Raw genomic sequence first — 23,336 nt, 5'->3', positions numbered from 1 at the left:
GATTAGCAGCAGGGGAATTTGTGTGAGAATGTATTCTTAATTTGTATGGCATCCTTTTTGCTCTCCACTGGAAGAACAAATCCTGTTATGATATTGCAGATTTTCTTTCACATATCCAATATGCTCTTAACTGTGAACGTATATATAGATGTATATAGCAAGTAACAAACGTACACATATGTATCTGCTGCCCTGAGCAGTGAAGTATTCGATATTTTTTGTTTATTGATTGTGAGCTACAGTGCCTAGGATGATATTTAACTAAGGCATTGGCTTCCAGGGGACTTTATTAACTGATATTTTTCTCGCTTTCTTGAGGTGAATTACCTTTCTGAAATGATAAAAAGGAAAGCCTCCAGATTTTTCTTGAGGATCTAACGCTGCAGTGCTGACACAACGTGGTTTTCAGATGGTGTTTGTTGCTTACTGAACTGCCCATTTCTATTATGTAAAGAAATGGCTATAACAAACTGGTAAATTTTCCATTTTCTGTTCATCTGTTACATTCACACAATTTTCTGCTTCACTAAATCAAAATGTTACATGAGATGACAGCTGTAGTACATTGTCAGAAATAGGTAGTCACTAAGCACGAAAAAAGGTCTTTACAGCAGGAAGCTTCCGTGAAATATTGCTTGTGAGCTGGAGCAGGATATTTATTCCAGTTCATCTGAAACTAATTTCTTTTTCTTTCACTTGTGTGTTTCTTGCATTTCAGTAAGCTTTTTCCATAGCCCATTGCTTCAGGGAACCAGAGAAGGAACGGAAATACACAGCATTAACAAGCAGAAATGTGTGTGTGGTCAGCAGTCTTGTGGCTGTTTAGAGACTTGTTTTCACTGTCTTGGATTTTCCTGATCTATTTTTACTCTGTAGGAGGAGTGGTTGTGGTCACAGATTTAAATGATTTTCTGTTCTTCAGGCTAGCTGCAGTTCCCCAACTTAAATTTACTTTTTTTTTTGTTTTTATTTGTCTTAGGTCTTCCGCTCTGGATCTGGTTCTTTACAGAATGAATACTACTAAATCGTGGACCTCCCAGTAGTGAAGATCAGTGTGTATATTTATATATCAACATCTTATTTTCTTTTTCCTGAAAGCTTCTGCTCAGCCTCTGAAGTTTAATCACAATGAATTCAGGCTTATGGAGTCAAGAAAAAGCAAGTTCATCATATTGGGAAGAGCGCATCTTTTACTTGCTTCTCCAAGAATGCAGTGTCATAGACAAGCAGACTCAAAAGCTCTTGAAAGTGCCCAAAGGTAGCATTGGGCAGTTTTTTCAAGACCGTTCTTCTGTGGGACACTCCAGAAATATTCCTTGTAAAGGCAAGAAATTACAGATCGGATTAAAGATTTTGGAACAGCCTCATGCGATCCTGTTTGTGGATGAGAAGGATGTTATCGAAATAAATGAAAAGCTAGCTGAGTTGCTTTTGGCAATTACTAACTGTGAGGAGAGATATAGCTTGTTTAAAAGCAAAACCAGGTTAACTAAAGGCATCCAAATAGATATTGGCTCACCTGTTAGAGTACAGCTTCGGTCAGGAGATGATAAATTTCCTGGAGTTGTTCGCTTCAGAGGACCCTTGTTGCAAGAAAGGTCTCTAACAGGAATATACTTTGGAGTAGAGCTGCTGGTAAGTTTCTTGATGGGGGGAAGCATCATATATATTCTATAAGATGAGTTGAAAATATTTTTTTAAAGAAGCAGTCATAACAAAATCTAGAAGCATTGTTAAATTGTGCAATCTTTAGTCTTCTCATAAATATTATTATTGAGTATCTGTGATGGTGCCTTATCACTTTAGCCTTGTATTCTGCACATCCAGTGAAGATACAGGGGCTGTGTGACTCTTCCAATGTAGAAAGAATTGCTTGAATCTGTATCATGGCAAACATCTGACTCAGATTTCTGTTGAGTGCTTTAGTTTTCCTTGTTTAGTTTTTCTTGTATCTTGGCGCTGCCAAGATACAGCCCATAAACTTAGAGATGCTGTTCATGTAGAGCACCAAAATTTAAATGGCAACTAGCTAAGGTGGAGAATATTGCTGTTTTGTGCTCCCAATGAGGTATTTCTGCAAGTATAATGTCTAGCATGAGCTTTTGAAGGGTCAGTCAGATTGAGGAGAGTGCTACTCTTGTGCTAGAAGTGTATTTTTCAAAGTTGTTAAATTTTTTCCACATTGTTTGCAATTCCTGGTAAGAACCTCAGGGGATATCTGGGCCTGAGCACGTGTTAAAATCAGCTCTCTTTATTTGGCATCTAAGTGAAATTTTGGAATGGTTGGTGTTCATGTCTACTGTGAAGTAGTCTTACCTTGATCTGGCAAAAATTTGATGATGGAAGCAAAATCTGCACCTGAAGAAAATACGCTTCTTTGAGTAAAGATTCTTCTGCCTGCAGCTTCTCTCTAATTTAATGACATCTTAACACTTATTCCCATAAGATAGTATGCATATTTGCCACAAATTCTGCCTTTTTTTCCCAGTGTAATGGTAGTTCATCAGACTGATTCATACTGTGATTTCTCCAGGGCAGTGGATTATATTGCTGTTTTTGTAGTAGCCTGATTCTGCACAAAATACACTACTCTTTTTTTCTGCTCTTCTTTCCCCTCTGACACTTAGGAAGAAGGTCGTGGCCAGGGCTTTACTGATGGACAGTACCAAGGCAAGCAGCTTTTCAGATGTGATGAGGATTGTGGGGTTTTTGTTGCTTTGGACAAACTGGAGCTGGTGGAAGACGATGACAATGAACTGGAAAGTGACTATGCAGCTCCAGTTGATGCAATGCAGGTAGAACTTCCTCCTCTGGAGATCAACTCCAGGGTTTCTCTGAAGATAGGAGAGAGTATAGAGTATGGGACAGTTATATTCTGTGATGTCTTACCAGGAAACGAAAGTTTAGGATACGTTGTTGGAGTGGACATGGTAAGAAAATAATCTGACTTTAATTACTTCTGCATGTGTGTTAGCTAGTAAATGACCTGCAATATAGAAGAAGCAGCATTATCCACAAGGTGCTTCAGTGGAGGCTGACCTAAAATGGGAAATAAACACTTGTGTCCAAAATGCCACTTGGTAATAATTGTTTTGGCATTAGGTAAATTAGATCCTATTTGATGCGAATGATTTAGGAGACTATATACTGTGGTTACTCTGAGGAGCCTCCACTGAGCTACTTGCAGTGGTGGATGTCAGTCTTCAAGTAACAAGAGCTGAATGTTTGTCTTGTGAGACTGGCTTTGCTCTGCCTTTAAAAGAAAAAGTCCAGATTTTTTTTCTTTTTTTTTCTTTTTTTTTTTTAATATAACTTTGGTTTGTTTGAGTTCGTGATGTATCTTAAATGTTGAGTTTTAAGTACAAAAGTTGATGTTTCAAGAAAACATAAAGTTGGTGAATAAAACTTTATAAACTGGAATTTCTTAATGATCTACTTCCAACTTTTTTGGCAGTTCAAGGGTTTTTGTAGATCAGGTACTTCCATAATCTTGATTATAGTAGCTGTTAGATAATGGTACTGAAACTGCTTTAACTTGTGCATAAGTAATGGATTTTAGTGAAGGAATGCTTGTTGAAGTAGGAAATATTTCAAAAAACAGAAGGGTCTGTCTTTAATGTCTCAGGTCTAAACAAAAGTTTGTACAGAAAAAATAGTTGCTGTCAAATCTTTTGTTTTCCTTTTTAACATTAAGCATGTTCCTAAAGACATTTGTGTATTCTTTATGATATGAGTCTTTTCTTGGGGTACATGTAACATGCTTTTCTATTTCTAGGATAATCCTATTGGAAACTGGGATGGAAGATACAATGGAATACAGCTATGCAGTTTTGCAAGTGTTGAAAGTACACTCCTTTTGCATATCAATGATGTTATACCAGGTATGCCATGCTTTCTTAACCAGAAAGCAGACTTAGATAACATCTTAACTTAGACACAGTAACACGATTCAAACAATGCTGCAGAATTATTGTATCCTGACGTCTCTTGAAATAGTTTCACCTTCTGTGTTATACTTCTTTTCAGTTACCTCCCCCTCTTGGTTACAGGAAACCATTTGAATATTAAGAAGTATTCATGTCATTGTATAGTATTCATGAATCGGATATGCAGGTATATGAGTGGCTACAGCAGAAACCTTATTCTTGGAATGTTTTTCAACTTAATCAAGGAATTAAAATACCTTGGTCAGAAAGCTGTTCTTCCTTTGGTTGGACAGCATTATTTATGCATTCCATGAGTAAACACTTGAAAATTCTCAGAAAAAATCAAAGTAAGACTGTGTGCAAATATTCACTATTCACAGTAATTCACTGAATGGTGTTAACTTGTAACCACTACAGTTTCATGTAGTTCCTTTTTGCAGAATGCAAAATGTCACGTTATTTATTAGTGCTCTATCTGAAATCAGATGCTAATGAGAGCACAGTCTTGTACGGCGTGTAGTCTGTAACTGTTTCCCCTCTCTCTTCAATCCAGCCAACTTTTCTTAAGTTCATGTACTGCTTTGTTTAATTGAGATGCATGTTTTTGGGCCCTCTTTTCTCTGGAGAGCTCACATGGACTCTTTAGTTATTTATTTACTTTTGAGAAAAGAGCATTTGGTGTAGTTCTATTGGTAGAGGAGGGGAAAAAGTTGAGATTTCATGCTTTAGTTATCCATAATGGAAGCATAAAATACACATTGAAGAACCTGAAGTCAGACTGGTATGTTCAAGAAATAAAGGTAGACTTTAGAGTAAGTAATGGTTGATGTGACAGAAGCAAAATATATAAACAAACAATTATTACCTACCAAACAGGATTTTGCTCCACTCAGACTTAGGATGCCAGACCTTGCTTCATTTACGTTTCAAGCTGAATTTTTCTGTGATGTAGTGAAAGTATAGAAAAGGAAAACTAATACCGTGTTCATATATTGCATCTTAGAGACTGTGTCACAGGACAGGAGGCCTCCCAAGCTTGCCTATACCTCAAGAGGTGGTGGTGACAAAAGCTTGTTCAATCATAGTAAGCCAAAGGCAACAGGTATGTATGAGAAGTCTTTTTTTTTTTTCTTTTTTTCTTTAAATAATATTTTGAATTGATATATTTTTGGGAAAAAGATGCCATTTATTATTGCAGTTATATACAAATAACTTCTTTGAAGTAATGAAAGCACAGAATGTTTGTGCTTATTTTCCATAATAAAGACGGTAGACTGTTTTCTGAATAGTGTTTTTGTTAAAATGTAGGCAATAGTTGAGATTGCTTTCACAAAAGCCAGTTTGAGCTTTAACAGAAATTCAAAAGTACGTTATCTGCTAGTCCAGTTCAGAGCTGCATTCTCCTTCTCTGAAAGTGTTTTTCTTTAAAAACAAAGGAAAAAAATGCTTACTGTAAACTATCTCAAACTGCTTTCTTTAGTTCAGTTTTAGTTTATTTCTTTCTGTAGTTCATAGTAATGAAAAGTTAGCACCTGTGGGGCATTTTTTGTCTTCTTTTCGGGTTCCTGACGTTGAATTTCAGCTCAGAAAATTATTTAGTTATGGAATAAACTACTACCTTATTGCAAGCTTAGAACTCTGTTAGCCTTGATGCAGGAGTTTGCTCCTTTGTGGAAAGGCAGTTCTGTTGTCTTGAAAGTATGGTAACAAATTCTTACTATAAGAAGAGAGCACAGCTAACCAACTGTAAATGATGATGAATCTCTTCAGTACAGCATGCGTTCTCTTCCAGGGTCTACCTCTGAACCTGGAAGTAGAAACAGATCTGAAGTCTTCTACACATTAAATGGCTCATCAGTTGATTCTCAACCTCAAACAAAACCAAAACCCCCATGGTATATTGATGAAGGTAATGAGAGATAATAGTCTTTCATGTAGGCATATCTTTTTATTAAAAAAAAAAAAGTGCATGTACTTTAAATAAAACAAGTGTAAGTTTAATTTAAAACAGTTGGAATATGTTGCTTTAGAGGAAGATATGGTATATCTTAAAGTATCTCAGAACCCCAATGAAAATATATGGTCTTAATTGAAAGACCTCTTTATTCTGCATGTAGGAAGTTACATCTTGGAAATGTATGTGCAGCACTGTGGGAATGTGTATGTCTCGTAGGTAAAATAAAAGCTGAGGCACACAGCTTGGAAGGAAGACATGAAGATATTCCTAGTAGCCAAGTACATACAGTAATTTTATTTTGCCTCTGTTCTTAATGTTACAGATCTAAGGGAACTGCAGTATTCTGCCATGCTAACTGATCAGTATGGAAGTAGGAAAAATTTGACTAATCATGCGTGTGTGTATATAGATTTTGGGTATTTTAAGTTATTTTTGTGAATCTGTTTGAATTCTCCCAAGTCTGTGTATGTGTATTCAGAGCATAAATGGATCTTGATTTGCATCCAGATTTAATGCATTTTTTCTTCTCTTGGCTAATTCTTCCTGAAGCGTGGCTGGCTGAAGGCATAGATACTAAACTAATAATGTTAATGTATAGTGGATTCTTACAGCAGTAGTTGGCCCTGTATTACGGAAAACATGACAAAAATGTTAAAATTGTTCTTGGTTGCCTAACAGATTTTAAGCATGGAAATATGTTTAAAAATTAGTTATACGTGATGTTTTAAATAAGGTAAGTACCCTATCTAAAAAGAGTGTAGAAGTAAAGGATTAATTTCTTTCTACTTTTTTTTTGGATGTTAACTTCTATTAATAAAACTGTGTGGGTAGAAGAAGTGAAGAGGCTTTTGCTCTGTAAATACCAATTTTGTAGTAGAGACCAAGAGACCACATAGAGAGATGACAGAAGATGCAAAACATTTGTGTTACTACATCTGGTTGTGATCTCATTAATCAAGCACTATGTTAGTCATGACTTATTTAAATCCTTTATTCTCTATGGATGCTGATAGATTCCCTGTGCTAGAACCAAAGTATGTTGTGATGCAGCCAGGGGAATAAACACTTACCCAGTTACAAATAATGCCTCCAAGCAGTTACTCATCTGTGTACAAGCTGTAATCCCAGTTCTTTCCTTGGCCGTACGATGAATTCCTCCTAGTTTTATCCACTACAGGAATAATCCTTGTGGCTGTTAACTTGTGTTCAAACACCAATTCTAACCTGGGATTGATGTCAGGAGGAATCAGTCTAAGCCTTCCTATAATTCCTAGCTAATGTCTCTTTGTGCTACTTGTTTCCATTGGTTGTGGTAAAAGTGGTACGGCTACGGTGATGTCTCCTCAGCCACTTCTGTGTCTCCATTGCTAAGGGACAAACATCTTCCCGCACATCCCCAGCTGTTAATGCTTCCTATGCAGGACACTCATTAACTCCAGTGTAGTTGCATGGTTTGACAGTGAAGTCTCTTCTTTTTTTTTCCACCCCTCTAACCAAACCAAGCAAAATCTGAGCTAACGTCTTGCTTTTGATTCTTAACAGTTGCTGAAGATCCTGCAAAATCACTTACTGATTCATCTTCTGGATTTGGGCATTCTTCACCGCCACTGCAGCCACCTTTGACAAACTCCGTGTCTACAGAAAACAGATTCCACTCCCTCCCCTTTAGCTTGACAAAAGCATCAAGTACTAATGGTACTATTGGACACAGTCCCCTGTCTTTATCTGTTCAGTCTGTCATTGGTGATGTAAATACTACAGCTAACCAGGAGAGTCCATCAACAGCAGGCCCCATCGGTAACTCTCATGGTCTTGAAGCAGGCTCCTTGGCTGAAGTTAAAGAAAATCCTCCTTTCTATGGAGTAATCCGCTGGATTGGCCAGCCCCCTGGGGTGAACGAAGTATTAGCTGGACTGGAACTGGTAAATATCTGATAAACTGTAGTTTGTTTTAATATTAATTACCTGTTACTAGTTTTGGTTTTTAGATTTGGTCTTTGTATACTTTGCAGAAGTAGTCAGTCTGGATGAATTCATCTAAATAGGTTGCTATGTGATCTTGTAACATAGCTGGAGTCTTAGATGGGCTCTGACTTTTGTGGCTGCCCTAGGCCTTATTCTGTTAATAGGCTTTAAGATGGCTTTGTGTTACTAAGGGTAATTGAATTAAAAGGACTGTAGGTGACTAGTTTGCTTTGTAGGTCGCTTATGTGCTTTAAAGGGAGTGTCCTTCGCTCACCTTACTGAGATGGGGGGGAAGATGGGGAACAGCTATTTAACGGCTCTTTGAAATGTAGATCTACCTAAAACCACCTAGGCTTAAGAGAGGGGAAGATGATGCACGCCAGCAAACAGGCAGTGTCCATCAGTAGAGTTGTAATACCGATTTTGGTAATTGATGGTAGTGATGTTCTGTTATGGTAGCCACGTGCTTCATGTTCCTACCATCCCTTGATGAACATACAGTTGTTGCAAACATAATTGCTGTTCTGTACTGACAGGTACTCTCTAGTTGCTGCTGCTGTGGTGGTAAATGGCTATCAGTTATTAACGTGTATGTGATTAGAGTCACAGAATCAATCATCGAGGCTGGAATAGACCTTCAAGGTCATTAAGTTCAACCAACAACCTGACCTACTGAGTCTCATCACTAAACTGTTAGGGACGTGGAGTTATTTACTTTGGCATAACTTTTTATAATTGTACACTGCTTTTTGTTTATTCAGAAAAATCTGAATTTTTCATAAACGGAAAACATTTAGCTGAGTAGGTGAGATTGTGACTGGCATTCCAGCTGCTGGAAAAATCCTGATGCTTTTCGCTTCTTTGGGCAGAGCTCAAGCTCTAGTTAGCCACGGGGTTAGACTGCACCTTAGGATAGCTTGTGTTAAACTGGTGTCGTGGATCTGTCTGCCGTGTGCTTCTGCACTAGAACCTAGCAGATGTTGGTAAGCAGGTAATATACCTTCATCATGTTGTCAGAGATACCTAATGATGATGATTTTTATCCTTCAGACAAAGCTTGTGTTGTCTTTCCTTGACATACACACTGTGTTTTGAAGCAGGTAGTTTTCCTGTGCAGTCCACAATCACACTGGAAGCATTCATGCTTCCCAGTGCTTAGTGATTTTAATTAAGTACTGAAAGATGCTCACTAGTCCATGTGTGTCTGTTCTACCTACTAAGGGAATCTAGGGTAAGTGGCTAGCTCAGCTGAATTTCTAAAGTTGACTAGGTTTTATTCTCAATCTTCCACGTCCTTCAAGTTTTCTTGATGGAATTTTTATTTTAATTTTGACGGAGTGAAAGGTTAAGTGTGAAGAAAAAGCGTAGCTTTTAATTTTCTCAACAGATACAGTTTAAGAACGCCTCAGCTGTTGTTTGTATACCAAAACATGGGAACATTGTATATTAAGCTTCAGAGGACCTAATGGAGGGTGATTTATGGATATGTATTTTCTCATTACAGAATTGTAGAAATATGAGAAAACAGTGAATTCTCACTTTAATTTTCAGGAAGATGAATGTGCAGGTTGTACAGATGGAACATTTAAAGGAACTCGATACTTCACTTGTGCTCCAAAGAAAGCTCTTTTTGTGAAACTCAAAAGCTGCAGGCCAGATTCTAGGTTTGCATCACTGCAGCCTGTCTCCAACCAGATTGAGCGCTGCAACTCTCTAGGTACCAAGCTTCTGCTTATTAAATTATCAGCTGGGAACTGACATGGGTTTTGGTTTTGTTTATTCCTGCAGTATGTACTGTGTACTGAACACTGGGAAATCTGTACAGGTATTACTTAAAGGAGAATCATGAATCTGTACAAAACATAAGTTCTCTGACTTGCTTACTCTTAAAACAAGACAATCTTCATTTATTTAAGGAAATGCCATAAAACTTAAGGATTTCTTGTTGTGCTATATGTTTTCTTTACTTTAGAAATTGTAAAGTAGTCTTGCTGAAAAAGATATCTGCAATCCCAGCAGTATGAGATTGCAATAGCAGAACTAAGTTATCTTTGTCAAATTATTTCTTTTTCTAAACACTACGTGAAAGCGTGCTTTTATGGTGAAAATCTGTAGTTGGAAAAAAATAATTGTCTTTAGATATCTTAGCTTTCTTGGGTCCGTGTCATTGTGCCTGCAACAACCACAAAGGATGGGTGTCTTGATATTTGTAAGATGGTGTGAACAGGGCATTTAAACTGAGAAGAGAACTTCATTCCTACAGGATAAAATTAATTGAGTGCTGTAGGCTTTCTGAAGCGCTCTGGCATACATTTTGTGTGGAATGCAAGGCCTTGTTCACTTTGTGGATGAGATTCAATCTCAGTTATAATAAAATGCTATTCTAGTCCAGAAAAGGAAAGCTTACGCTAAGGCAGTAGCTTAGCTATAAAACATTGATAGGAAAATCTGAAGAGGGATAAAATTGGAGGCTTTAAAGTGTCTTTTGAAAAAAATTTCAGCCTTTGGAGGTTACTTAAGTGAAGTGGTAGAAGAAAACACTCCTCCAAAAATGGAAAAAGAAGGTTTAGAGACAATGATTGGAAAGAAGAAAGGTATCCAGGGTCATTACAACTCCTGTTACTTAGACTCCACCTTATTCTGGTAAGTTCATAATTTGTATCATGGCATCCCAAGGCTTATGGGACATATGCTAGAAATGCAGAACACGCAATCTTTGTTGCAGTGATTGTCTGTTTTTTTATTACTGTGTAAATAACAAGCTTACAAAGTCATGCAGTGCAGTCTGACACATTACTGTGTTCTTTAAATTTGATCAAGTTCTGCAGGATTTGCTGCTTAACTTGAAATACTAATCGGTCTTCCCTATGTCCAAATTGCACTGGCCTTAGATATCTATACTCTTCCTGACTGAAGTCTGTGGACTGTTGAAGGATGAAAGAGTACTTGGGGCATGGTAGAGTATGGGGGAACAATCTCTTAACTTGTTTGCAGAATTCTGTCTTGGCAACTGGTTTTGTATTCTGCTGGAGTGAGGATACTGGTTTAGAGCAGACCTTTTACTCTTCAGTATGGCTGTGTTGTGTTGTGTCTGTAATTATCTGATTTTGAACTTGTGTAGTTCTTGAATTCTTCCTATGGCTTTGCTTGGCTTGTTTTATGTTGCTGAGGCATCTGAATGGTTTTGTCCTCCAGAATCAAAACAACCTTTGTGTTTTTTTTTCTTTTTTTTTTTTTATCTCCTTTGTAGCCTGTTTTCTTTTAGCTCTGTTTTGGACACTGTGTTACTGAGACCTAAAGAAAAGAATGATGTAGAGTATTACAGTGAGACTCAAGAGCTGTTGCGGACAGAGATCGTGAATCCTCTTAGAATGTAAGTAAAGACACAAACTAGTCTCTGGTTTAATATAAACTTTATAATAAATCCTACTGTCTGTGCATTCCTGTTACAAATCTGAAAAGTTTCTAGCTGCTGCCAGTTTGATCTTTTTAAAATATTTCTACTTGTTTTTCATTGTAAATTTCATCAATGAAATAGTTATTCATAGTTTAGTTATAAAATGCTTGTATTTGTTGTCTCTGGAATTAGAAATAGCACGAAGCTACTGTAAAACTTATATGGAGATGAGTACAAAAGCATTGAGAAATGTGGATATTGTGAATTGATGTAACTTCTGTCATTAATGTTTCAGTTCTTGATACGAAAACTATTTGGGTTATCTTACGGAGTTACACAATTTCATAGACTCTGAGGGGCTTTTAATGTTACATTGATTCTTTCGTGTGGTCTGCAAGTGGCCAAAACACTCATAGAACTTTGTAATTTCTTGGGTACAATGAGCAAAGTGGAAATGGCAAAAATTACCATAAATTATTTGGCTTCATCCTAATTTTGTTAAACCTGCAAATAACAGTTTTGAAATTCTGTGGGCTGCCTCTGAACAACTCATTAGGAAGTTTTCCTAACATTTATAGAATAAGATGACAGGTTCTGAACCCTTCCTTATATAAGTGTGTGTGCACTCTGGGTGGTTTATTCAAGGGTTCTCTGGTAGGAACAATAGCATACACAGTAGCAGAAATCTTAAGTGGCCGAGAGGACAGTGTTACTCCTCTTGCCTTTCTGCCAGGCTTAAAACATTCTCTGTACTCTGTAAAGATATAGAGGAAAAGATGGAATGCTCAAAACACCAACTTCTTGGGTCAAGGATACAGTTCTCTATCTTTCTCAAATACTGATTTTTTTTTTTTATTAATGACTTCCACAGTTGCATGACATTCTGAAAATGATGCATTAAGTGGTGCAAATCGGTGTGAAAACAAATCAAAAGTAGTTACTTGACTAATCAGAAACAGTTATGCTTTTGGTAAGTTAATGTTTAAAAAAAATTCTTAATGTTTTGCAAGAACATTGAGCACAGCACTGCATTTATAGTGCATTTAGAAAACTGGGAGTCATATGAGTATGAGGAGTCAATACACAGCTTTGAAGAAATACTGTACACAGTAATAAAAAGTGAGCCTCTGTTTCAACGTTTGTGTTTTCTGCTCCTCTGACTTGATTGCAAAGTAGCTAATAGTTCATTAACCCATTTATCTTAGATACGGATATGTATGTGCTACAAAAATAATGAAACTGAGGAAAATACTTGAAAAAGTTGAAGCTGCATCAGGATTCACATCAGAGGAAAAAGGTAACTGGGAGGTATTCCTTTCTTTAACATTTGGAAGAATAGTACTACAAAGGAACTTAAAAGCCTATATTAGTGTACCGAAGTAAAACGCACATCTTTCTGTAGCAGCAGTATATGTACCAGAGATTTGAGTGACCATTGGGTGGTAGAAAGGCGCTTTTCTACTTCCTTGGGTCCGTAAGGAATCCCCCGTCTTTCTCTGACTGGATCTTTTTTCTTTGCTGTTGCTTTCCTGTGCCCATGTCTATGTGAAGAGAGAACTCCCTTCTAGTAGTTAGGGGAGATCTCAGAAGTGAGACTGTGATAAGGTTGTGGTCTGTCCTCTTTCAAAATGTCTCTTTGCTCCCTTTGATCTTTCCATCGCAACATTTCATCATCATAGTGATTATGTATTATTTCAAGAAATAAAATACATGTTCTATTATAAAACATGTTTTAATCTTTTGATCTTCTGCTGCATATTGTGATGAATGCTTTATTATGTGGCTGGTGTGGTTTTACCTGAAGAAACATTAAGTTCTTTGAAAATGCTAAGTGTTGAAAATCAGTATTTATTGCAGTTGGTGGCAGGAAGAGGAAAACTGTTTGTCAGGGGAGCATAGACCTCTGGGAAGTTTGTAATGGCTGCATTCTTGATTAGAGAACTCAGTCCTTAGGTTAGATGAACTTTGTACTGCTGTGTGTTTTCATACGGGTGTTACTGTCACTCCGCCTCCCCTTTCCTATGTGCTTTCGCTGTTGTATTTTGAAAGCTTTTATTTCTCCTGGGGAAAAAAAATGTGGTGCCAAGTGATTCTTCTGAAATACAGAGTGTCTTCAGTCTGTACTGGAAAGCCTTGTTGCCCTGTTGAGCCTGTCTTTTATTAGGGCCATTTGACACCAAAAATGTAAATAGAGGTTTGTGTCATAAAATGTTCATAGCTTGTCATAATCTTACTGTGTAAAAAACCAAAACAAAACAAAAAAAACAAACAAACAAAAAAGTAAAACGTTATAAAAATTTTGAAACTTTCACATCAGTCTTGAATACTGTACCTGTTTTTACATAGTAACAACACTTCATTTTCTTCCTAGATCCAGAAGAATTTTTGAATATTTTATTTCACCATATTCTAAGAGTTGAGCCACTGTTGAAAATAAGGTGAATCTCTTTTTCTATGTTGAACTTGTCTATCTGTAGAATCTGTTGCTTTTCACATTGAGTCAACTTTTAAGACACTTTTGACTCGTGTTTATTACTGCTAATAAAATTAAATGTAATGAAGTTATATTCACAAACCCAACAGTGTATTTTGCCCTATTCATCTTTTGTTTTAAAAACTCAACAAACAGTCTCATGAGAACTGGACGAAGATTCCCTGTCCTAAGGATGTCTCCGTGGGGAGCCACGGGAGTTGTAACTAAGAACTGGGCAGTCCCCCAAGTTTGGATTACCCTTTTGAAGAGTTGTATTGGCTGCGTAGGAAGTCTAACAACACTAGCCATTTCTGAAATTTCTACTGTAGATGGATATAGTTAAGCAGTGTAAATGTCTCCTTGATTAAAGTGAAATACTTCGTTAAACCCAGTCAAATTTTTTTTAACTTCTTTTTGGGAATATTGTGAAGGCACAGAAGAGAATTACTGTTGTTCCTTTTGATGCTTTATTACTGAAACTCTTTATTTGTATCTCCAATGAAAGCTGCTTTAGTGTGGTGGAGTTTTCTGTACATGTACTGTACATGCTTAGGAAGTATTTTTGAGTTAGTAGTTGAGTTAGTAGGCATATGCTTTTAAAGCATACTGCTTTTGTTTCCTAAATAAGTCTTTCTACAATCAGTCCACATATAATACTTGATTGCCTATTGTTTAATGCCTTTTGTTGCTGATGTTTTTTTTAAAGCACAACATATTTCAAAGTAGAATGTTGGATATAATATTTTTTTAGAAGTTAATATGTTCTTAGGAAAATACAGCTGCTGTTACAGTAGATCTGATTTTTTTTTTCTCCTGTTATCTGTTTTTAGATCAGCAGGTCAGAAAGTACAAGACTGTTATTTCTATCAAATTTTTATGGACAAAAATGAAAAAGTGGGAGTCCCAACAATTCAGCAGTTACTGGAGTGGTCATTCATCAACAGCAACTTGAAGTTTGCAGAGGTTGGTGACAATGGTTGCTTTGTTAGAAATGATACCTAAATATTTACCCATTCAGCAATAGGACAAAAGCGGGATTTGGTTTGAAAAGAAAATGCCAACATGCTGGAGTTGGGAGAACTAGGTCAGTGATACAGGCTGCCTATGTTACAAAAATATTTTATGGTTGACTTAATAATGTATATTCTTTGGCTAAACAGACCAAAGTAATTTAGGCAAAGAATTACTAAAAGAAAGCTTTTTGATTACTGCCAGTAACTTGTCTTAAGAACTAATATTTTGAGATTCCTGTGTTTCTGAAAAGCTTTACGGAGGGAAGACTTCTTAAAAGTCATGTTTTCCCTTTACTTTTGCAAGGGGAGGAAGTACAGTATTTAATACCGTGCTTGAGCAGAACTGGAACTTAAGACATTTGACAATGACTTAGACGCTAGATGCCTGTTTTGTAGCTGTAGTTTTTTTGGTTTTAATTTTGTTTTGCTTTACTCTTGTTAATTTTGAAGACAATGGGCTGCAAGTGTAAATAACATGAATATGTTCATAGTACTAGAAATATCTCTTTAAATGTAGATTGTTACCTATTTGAAACTCATTGCATTGTTTTGTCATTTTACCTAGGCACCCTCTTGCCTGATTATTCAGATGCCTCGATTTGGAAAAGACTTCAAAATGTTCAACAAAATTTTTCCATCCTTGGAATTAAATATAACAGACTTACTTGAAGACAGTAAGTATATACTATTGTGTTGTATAATGAAAGTGAGTTTTGAAAGTGGCTAACACAATGAAAGTAAGTATATTGGGCAGTTTTCAACATGTGTGCATGTTCAGAACTGAGTAGCGTGTAAACCTGTAGCATGTCAGTGATGGTGCATGTTCAGCCTTAAGTCCCCCGATTTTTCAGTTAGGCAGTCCTAAATTTATACTTGTCTTCCCATTAGGTAATGCAATGATAAACTTGGTGGATGACATCTAGTTCTAAATATTCTAATCAAATTTAACAGTTGTATTAATTCTTCTTTTAATCTCTGTTCTGAAACTGTCATTACCTTTTCTTTCATTGTCATGGCCATCAGCTTATGTTACATATTTCTTTGCTGATGCTGACAGACGCAGAGGCTAAGACCAATATAATGCTTTTATCTTTAAAAACCTGTTTTTACTTTTCATCCAGTTGGTAGATCTTAAATTTTATCATCCTCTGTTTGCAACTTACCATTCTTCAAACCTTTTTTCTCTTCTTCCACATTATATCAAAGGGAAGAAATTACATACAGTAGTATGTTTTTGCTTTAATTATCAGTATGGTTTAAGCTTTTTAAATATAATTTTTCTCCATGTAAAGTAATAAGCCTTCTTCCTTTCCATACCTGTCATCTTAGAAAACTAAAAAAGCCCCCCCCCCCCCCAAGTGAGAGACTAATGTCTTGTTTAAAAATGCAGCTCCCAGGCAATGCCGTATATGTGGAGGGCTTGCTATGTATGAGTGCAGAGAATGTTATGAAGATACTGATATTTCTGCTGGGAAAATCAAGCAGTTCTGCAAAACCTGCAATACACAAGTAAGCTGTCTTGTCTTTTCTTCATGTGTTTACTCCAAATAGTATTAGCTGCAATAATAAGAGTGTGGTGAACCTTTCTCATCAACAGTAGTATAACTGCTGTGCCAGGTAGCGTAGCCTTCAGTGGCAAATTGGGAACTCCATTTGACCCTGAAACATATTTATCAAGTATTTTGTAATAAAAATGTGGCAAATACTAAGTCTGCTACTGAATGCATTGGAAAAGTAGTAATTGCAGGCAGCTTGGAATCTATTCTCATGTGGCTTGCTTTAAATCATCATTTTATATACCATCTACCTTGTTTGAATTGATAAGTTCATGACACAGAACCGTTTAATGCTTACAGCTGTTTGGTAACTTGCAAAAAGCTGTCAGAGTCACAGCTTGTTTTCAATTCTGAGTCTAGTAGAAATTATTGTGTTAAACCTGCCCCCCCTTCTATCCTTAGATTTGACTTTTCTGAGTAGTATTGAACTAACTGTTGGGGGGAAAAAAAAAAAAAGAGAAGAAATGTTTACTGTGCTACTTTTATTGCAGTTCCTTCTCTGATGCCATTAATCTTCAGTTCAGCAGTATTGTTCTTTTTAGCTTAGTCTGCCACAGAAACAAACAATCTTGTGTTTTTTCTCTTCTGAAATATTACTTCAATTGTAGGTTCATCTTCATCCCAAGAGACAGAGCCATAAATTCAATCCGTTGTCACTCCCTAAAGACCTGCCAGACTGGGACTGGCGACATGGCTGCATCCCATACCAGAAGATGGAGTTGTTTGCTGTTCTCTGCATAGAAACGAGCCACTATGTAGCTTTTGTTAAGTACGGGAGGGATGACTCCGCCTGGCTTTTCTTTGACAGCATGGCAGATCGCGATGGTACATCATCTTCAATTTATTCTTATTTGTTTTTTTTTTAACTTGTATTATTGTTCTAAATTGTAGTGCCAATTTCATTATTTCATTACATCTGTGGATACCAATATCATCTAATTTGAGGTATTAATGCTGAGACATTAATTTTGACTCAGCTTTTCCTCAGCACGCTGATTTCATAGTAGGCTGAATGTGTATGGTCTGAATTTCACCTAAATGGATGCTTTAGTAGTAAGTAGATGGTACAAAAGATGGTACAAAGCAGAAGCTTTCCAGCAAGGCTCTTCATGGCTTTTTCTATATTTTGCAAGTTTGGCAGAGGGAACATCTTTAAAATACTGAGCTGCAGGAATGTGTTCGTTCAATTTACTTTTACGTGGATGTACACGATTTTCAGGTAGTATTTCAAATATTACTTTTACTGGTTTTGCTTAAATGAGTTAGTATAATTTTCTTTGGGATAACAGAAATAATGTTGTGAAATCTATGCCACTGCTCTGAATCTCTTTAGAATCAGTGAAAAACTTACCTTATAATAATGCAAGTGTCATTAATCAGGTGTTCTCTTAGATACTGCTACATTAAGTAGTGTTTAAATAAAGGACTGTGTTTAGTTCTGATGTCTGGAAAAAAAAGTAATAGGTACAGTGTTGGACTCTTTCTATCAGTTCTGTGCCTGCAGAGGTCCTGAGTCCCTAGATGTTATTGTGTGATATATTTTTTTTTTTTTTTTTTGGAGCGGGGAGAAGAATCATGCTTCATGCTGAAAATGAGAAACTGCTACAAGGCTTAAGGGCTCTTTCTTAACACCTGCAAGGCAATCTAGCTTTGTTTTGAAGTGTTCAAAATGTGTATGACTTAAGTCTGTTAGAAACATTGTATTTCAGGAAATGTAGTTCATGTGAGATGCTGCTGATCTTAGTTGTTTTTTTGTATCACAAATATTTTTCTTCAGCTGGTATTATAAACTAAAGTGTCTCCTGGCGAACAGTGTCATGGATGTCTGTAGTTATGGTTCAGTTTACTGGTTTTTGCATTGAAAATGGCCATGAGCAAACTTGGCCTTAGTTATATAAATCAGGTACAGACACTCATGGCTTACAAATTCATCAGCTGTTATTAGGTGTCATTTTATTAACGAATTCAGTAGCACGTGAGATGGATTTTATATGCAAGTCACTCTTGCGAGGTTGTACACAACTTTTAGCATTAATGAATATCCAGAGTGCTCTTTCTGGTGGGGTTCATGTGTGGTGGTTGTGTGGGTTTTTGTTTCTTTAGTGATAGAGCAATCAAACTTGGGAAGCAAATCTTCTGAGTAAGAAGATAAATACCTTGCCATTTTTTCCTTACACAGATGAGTATTTCAAATATATAAAAGATGCTCTGTTACAAAGCAAATACTTGTGCTTGATGTTACTTTTTCATGATGCTTTGAAGTCCTTGTGCAGAAGGAATTATGCAGTAATGCTTTAAAGACTAAATTTAATGTCAGTTGGTTGAGTTGAGATTTTTTGGACACTACAGATATTCTGGTAACAATCATAATTTTCTTGGACACTTATGCTTTTTGTGTGTGTACCCTGAGGTAGTCCAGAATGAAACATTTGCCTTCTTTAGAAGGCCTTTCCAAGAATAGTTGATGCTTTCGTAATTATAGTAAATTATACAGAATAAATATCTATCCTAATAGATGTAGATGGTATCCTAATCTGTTTCTTTCTTTACTTGTACGTAATAGGAGGTCAGAATGGCTTTAACATTCCACAAGTTACCCCATGTCCAGAAGTTGGTGAATACCTGAAGATGTCTCTAGAAGAACTACACTCACTGGATTCCAGAAAAATTCAAGGTTGTGCACGAAGACTGCTTTGTGATGCTTACATGTGCATGTATCAAAGTCCAACGATGAGTTTATACAAATGAACAATGTCCTCTGGAAAACTGAAGAAACAGTAAAGAGATTTCTACTGTTGCATTTGCTGCATTTTTTGGTTAGTTTTAATGCAACCGTTGCTGGCAATGGATGCGATGACAAGGAAGAAGTGGACTCTGAGAACAAAAGGATTACTGTTCCAAAAACTACATGTGGAGTTCTGTAATTGAAGTATCTAAGCATTTTGCACTCTAGGAAGTGTGCTTGTGTGTGTTTGTTTTATAAACAAAGTCTAAATGAAGTTACTAAAACTTAAAGCTTTAAGTGCATTGATAATATAACAGACTCTTAAAAAATCTTTAAAGTGGAGTTTTATCAGGAGAAGCCTCCTTAGTCCATTGAGAATGTAAAGATGCAGTGCTATTGCGCAGTGTATTTCTATGGACCAAGGATGATGAGTCTCATATTTCTTTTTCCTCTCCCACCCTCCCCAGCACTGCTCCTCACCCTTGATCTTTTCAGCACCATAGATTCTCTCTTTGAGTTTTAAGAACACAAATTTTAAGCTGTTCATTGCAACTAATTCTGTCCTGTTAGCTGTTCATTACTGCATTCTCTTCAGTTCATGCATTTACATCTCTGAAAAATGCACATCCATTTAAATATCTGAATTCCTGTCTTGTGAAAATCAAGCACACTGATTTGCTGGTTGATAAGTTGGGATTTTTGGAGAAAGAAAGAGGAGAAAGAGAAGAAGAGGGTTTTGAGGGGAAGTGTAATTGCTGAAACACAACTAGCAATGCAGGGTAACATCTTTTCCTAACTGTATTTTTAAAGGAAGCAGACTGGAACAACATCAACTGTGTACAAATGGTTGGAGGACAAAACAATAAAATGGAGAATTGCCTCAGGGAATGTTACAGAAGTGGACTCTGGTTCTTGGTGAAACAACACTGACTTTTATACAGTACATTAAGCTACTACCTAGGAATATGTTACACATCTGACTCTTCATTTCAGGGTTATTAAGGAATATTAAAAATCTCTGGAAAGATGAAACCAGAAATGAAAGTAGATAAGTGTTTTACTGTATACCAAGTACCTAATGAAAACTAACAAAGCTGCAAAACCTGTATTGGTGTAAAATATTATTGGTTAGAACCAAGTTTATTGGTTCTTGTTTGTAATGAAATACTGTTGTTTTAGCTGCTTTTTTTTTTTTTTTTTAGCTACTGCTGTCTATTCTGACTAGCAAACACATCGTATATATATACACACAGTAAAATGTGGCTGTACAAACATGATAAATTGCATATAGAGTGCTGTACATTTTCAACTTTTAGGAAGCTTTCCATACAAAGCATCTTATGTGGGATTGAGTTTGTAGAAGGAAAGGTCAAAATATAAGAGGAAAAGTTGTAAGTCCTGTCTTTACAACAGTGAAGCACAAGGGCGAGTGATCCTATATTGTAGAAAGTGTTACTGTGTGCTTCTTGAGAGGGGGGGAAAAAAACACCTAAAATGTGTATTTGGCACACGCTCTACCAGTGTTGTACTAGAGCAAGATATGAAAATTACTCTTGAAGTATCTAGCTGTCAGCTGTAAGAAATGTGGGTATATTGAGAGAGTTGATCTGTTCCATTGGCTGCTGCTGAAGTGTGTTTTAACTTTTCACTGTGAAGAGCAAAGAAAGTTCTTTAAGTGTCACTGCTGCTTTTGCCTCTAACCGTCTGGATTCCACCATCCCTTGCCTTACTTACCTAGTCTGTGCTCTTTGGAAAAACTCAGATTCTCTAGTGCCAGTAGTACTTTGAGCTCTTGAACTATTTCTCTCCTGAAAAATTCCAGTAAATCTTTAGGTGATGGATTCTGTAAGTAAACAGCTGTCACTAAAAGGGATTATCGTCCCTGGGCTCTTAGGCTGTGTACTAGCCTGCTGTGGAAGAGCAGCTGCATGCACTTACATGTCTTGACAAAGATGCCACAGAAGCATTGCAAGGGAAATACAAGCTGCGTGGTCTTTTTGGCGTTCTATTTATTAATGTAACACAAGCACGAGGTGTGATCATCCTTCCTTTCGGCTGCGTATTGAAGATATGCAAGATCATGCCCCTTTGCGACTGAACCTGAAAGTACTTGCAAGTAGTACTTTAAGGTACTTCCATACAAGAAGCAAACATAAAGGCTTTACAGATGGACAAGCACAAGCCCATGTAAAAATGCGACTAGTCTGAATGTCTGGATTTCTTCTCCCTAGATTTACTTTCCACTTTTCCCTATGCATTACACGTCATATGGCATAACATCAGCCTTCTGCTGCTTCCCCTGCCTCCATCTCCCTGCCTTCATCTGTACTGAAAGCTACTAAAGTTGTTGGTAAACCTTACCTCCTCCTGCTGTAATTCAGAGACCCTTGGAACAGCTGTGGCTGGAGGGGAGACTTGGGCCTGGCAACCATGTTAAATTTTTCTAGATGAATAATCCAGTAGCAAAGTATAATCAACTGTTTTTCACAAATGCAACTATCCAATGATACTCTTTTTTTTTTTTTTTTTCAGAATGCATATTTTATTAGCAGAAATATATTAAAATAGATATGTGTACATGAATCTCTTGGCTTCTTGACTCTAAACTTTTGGTCTTAGACTGGAAATGTAGAAGTGTGAACTTTTACTGGGGTATGTGCAGAACACATGAAAAACAGTTTAAATGCATTACTGTGCATGCTTCTTGGTGACAAATACTGTGTTTTGAAATGCAGATGATGTTTTACAGCCTGCATTTTGTACGACTTTATTTTGCAAAACCGCAACTAGTTTTGCAAACGCTGTGTGACTACATGGTTAGTTTATTGCTCATTAGCTAAGAGGGCAGGGATGTCTTCTATGGAATTAAATAAAAATGGTTTTTGATAAGTAAATCTTTTTCCTTTTAATGTAAAAATCTTTTAAGTATTACTTTAATACTTTTAAGTATTGCATTGGATTGGAGGTAATCTGGCAATGTAAATGAAATGGAAACTAATGTAATGAAAATGTAAACTAACTCTAATTTTGGTTTTCTTTCTCAGAAAAGGATTATGCAGGAGAAAAAAACTCACTGTGAAAGGAAACTTATTTTATAAGTCATACAATAGGGTAATAAACTGTTTTTAGCCTTCAGCATATATTGATGGTGAATTGAATAAGGTAGTTTGAAGAAAGCCTGTATTTTAATGCATCCACTGCTGGTAAATGTAATGCCCAAAGGTTCCAGTGACTAAGCACGCACCTTTTACATATTTAATGCATTTTTTTTTTTTTTTAATACAGTGGATGTACCCATAAATTGACAGCAGTTAGATGATTGCTTCATGGGTTTGCCTCTTGAGTATTACTGACAATGGTCTTACACATAGGAAAATGCATACAAACTGTGGCTCCTAACAGCATGTAAAAAAATTAAGCATCTTTTCTTACCTGGGGAGAAAAAAAATGCACTCCTGGACAACTCTCAGCCTCTAATCTGCTTTTTTTTTTTTTTTTTTTTTTTTTTAAATGGATTCACATCAGTGGAAAATTGAACAAATCGCTGCAGTACTTAATGCTTATTTTGAACCTATGCGATAGAAAGAAAAGGTATTACCTAAGGTGATACCTTACACATTGCTGTAAAACGAAAGCAAACAAAAAAATCACCATCAAAACCAAAGCACCGTAGGCAACATCAGAATGTTGGTATCTTTTGCTGTGGGAGGTAACTGGAGGAAAAAAATTACAAAAGAACCTGTTCTGTATAGGTTTTTCTAATAGCTGTGATACTGACTCTGTGCTCTTGAAAATGTAGTACTGTGTTTTGCTAAGTAGCTTGAGCAATTTCTGTTTTAAGCAAGTACCATGTGTAACAGAAGTTACTCATAATCATAAATGGTTGGTTCATTTCAATGCACTTATTTTTCTTGTGCACTTTATACTCCACTTAGATGAACTTGGTCACCATGATCCCTAACAACAGCCTGTTTAATACAAAGCTACGGCACAACTTGCTGCAAATTGGAATTTTATGGTTTCAGAACTGTGTTGGTATTAAAAGCAGCTTGAAAACATTGTGTATTTTTACCACTGTAACAAAGCATGTTTTTTCTCTGTTCTTAATGTTTTGCTAATAAACATCTCATTTGTGCACAAATAGTCTCTTAAACTTACGCGCACTGTCTGCAAGAATGAGTTTGGGAAACGAACCATTGTATCAGGTTGCCCTGAACGAGCCTTAACTTTTTCCCCACAATGGTAGAAAGGAATTAGCTGCTGCTGGAAAAGGAATGTACCATGTGCTCTTTCTGTATTAATATTAATTAAAAGTATTATTCTTA

At 36.5% G+C, this 23,336-nt stretch overlaps 1 protein-coding gene across 6 annotated transcripts in view; it reads left to right on the top strand.

The window, feature by feature from the left end:
- Positions 1–23,336, top strand: part of CYLD (CYLD lysine 63 deubiquitinase) — a 25,944-nt gene extending 2,608 nt beyond the window's left edge. For 3 of the 6 annotated variants that reach the window (XM_084533983.1, XM_084533982.1, XM_084533981.1), the window contains exons 2-17: positions 980–1,635; positions 2,628–2,930; positions 3,776–3,881; positions 4,930–5,028; positions 5,719–5,835; positions 7,426–7,805; positions 9,399–9,564; positions 10,349–10,490; positions 11,098–11,220; positions 12,450–12,541; positions 13,616–13,682; positions 14,548–14,680; positions 15,296–15,404; positions 16,121–16,239; positions 16,895–17,111; positions 18,850–23,336. In XM_084533983.1, the coding sequence (XP_084390109.1) occupies positions 1,129–1,635; positions 2,628–2,930; positions 3,776–3,881; positions 4,930–5,028; positions 5,719–5,835; positions 7,426–7,805; positions 9,399–9,564; positions 10,349–10,490; positions 11,098–11,220; positions 12,450–12,541; positions 13,616–13,682; positions 14,548–14,680; positions 15,296–15,404; positions 16,121–16,239; positions 16,895–17,111; positions 18,850–19,034 (2,865 nt within the window). In that variant the 5' untranslated portion in view covers positions 980–1,128 and the 3' untranslated portion in view covers positions 19,035–23,336. Of the gene's footprint in view, positions 1–318; positions 474–979; positions 1,636–2,627; positions 2,931–3,775; positions 3,882–4,929; positions 5,029–5,718; positions 5,836–7,425; positions 7,806–9,398; positions 9,565–10,348; positions 10,491–11,097; positions 11,221–12,449; positions 12,542–13,615; positions 13,683–14,547; positions 14,681–15,295; positions 15,405–16,120; positions 16,240–16,894; positions 17,112–18,849 lie in introns of all 6 variants that reach the window. The other 3 variants (XM_084533980.1, XM_084533979.1, XM_084533984.1) reach the window with 2 other exon arrangements.

The sequence above is a fragment of the Aythya ferina genome (assembly GCF_964211825.1).
Source record: "Aythya ferina genome assembly, chromosome: 12".
In the NCBI taxonomy this organism is placed as follows: domain Eukaryota; kingdom Metazoa; phylum Chordata; class Aves; order Anseriformes; family Anatidae; genus Aythya; species Aythya ferina.
Note: the sequence above shows the minus strand (reverse complement) of the source record. Positions and strands in the feature narration are given on the sequence as shown.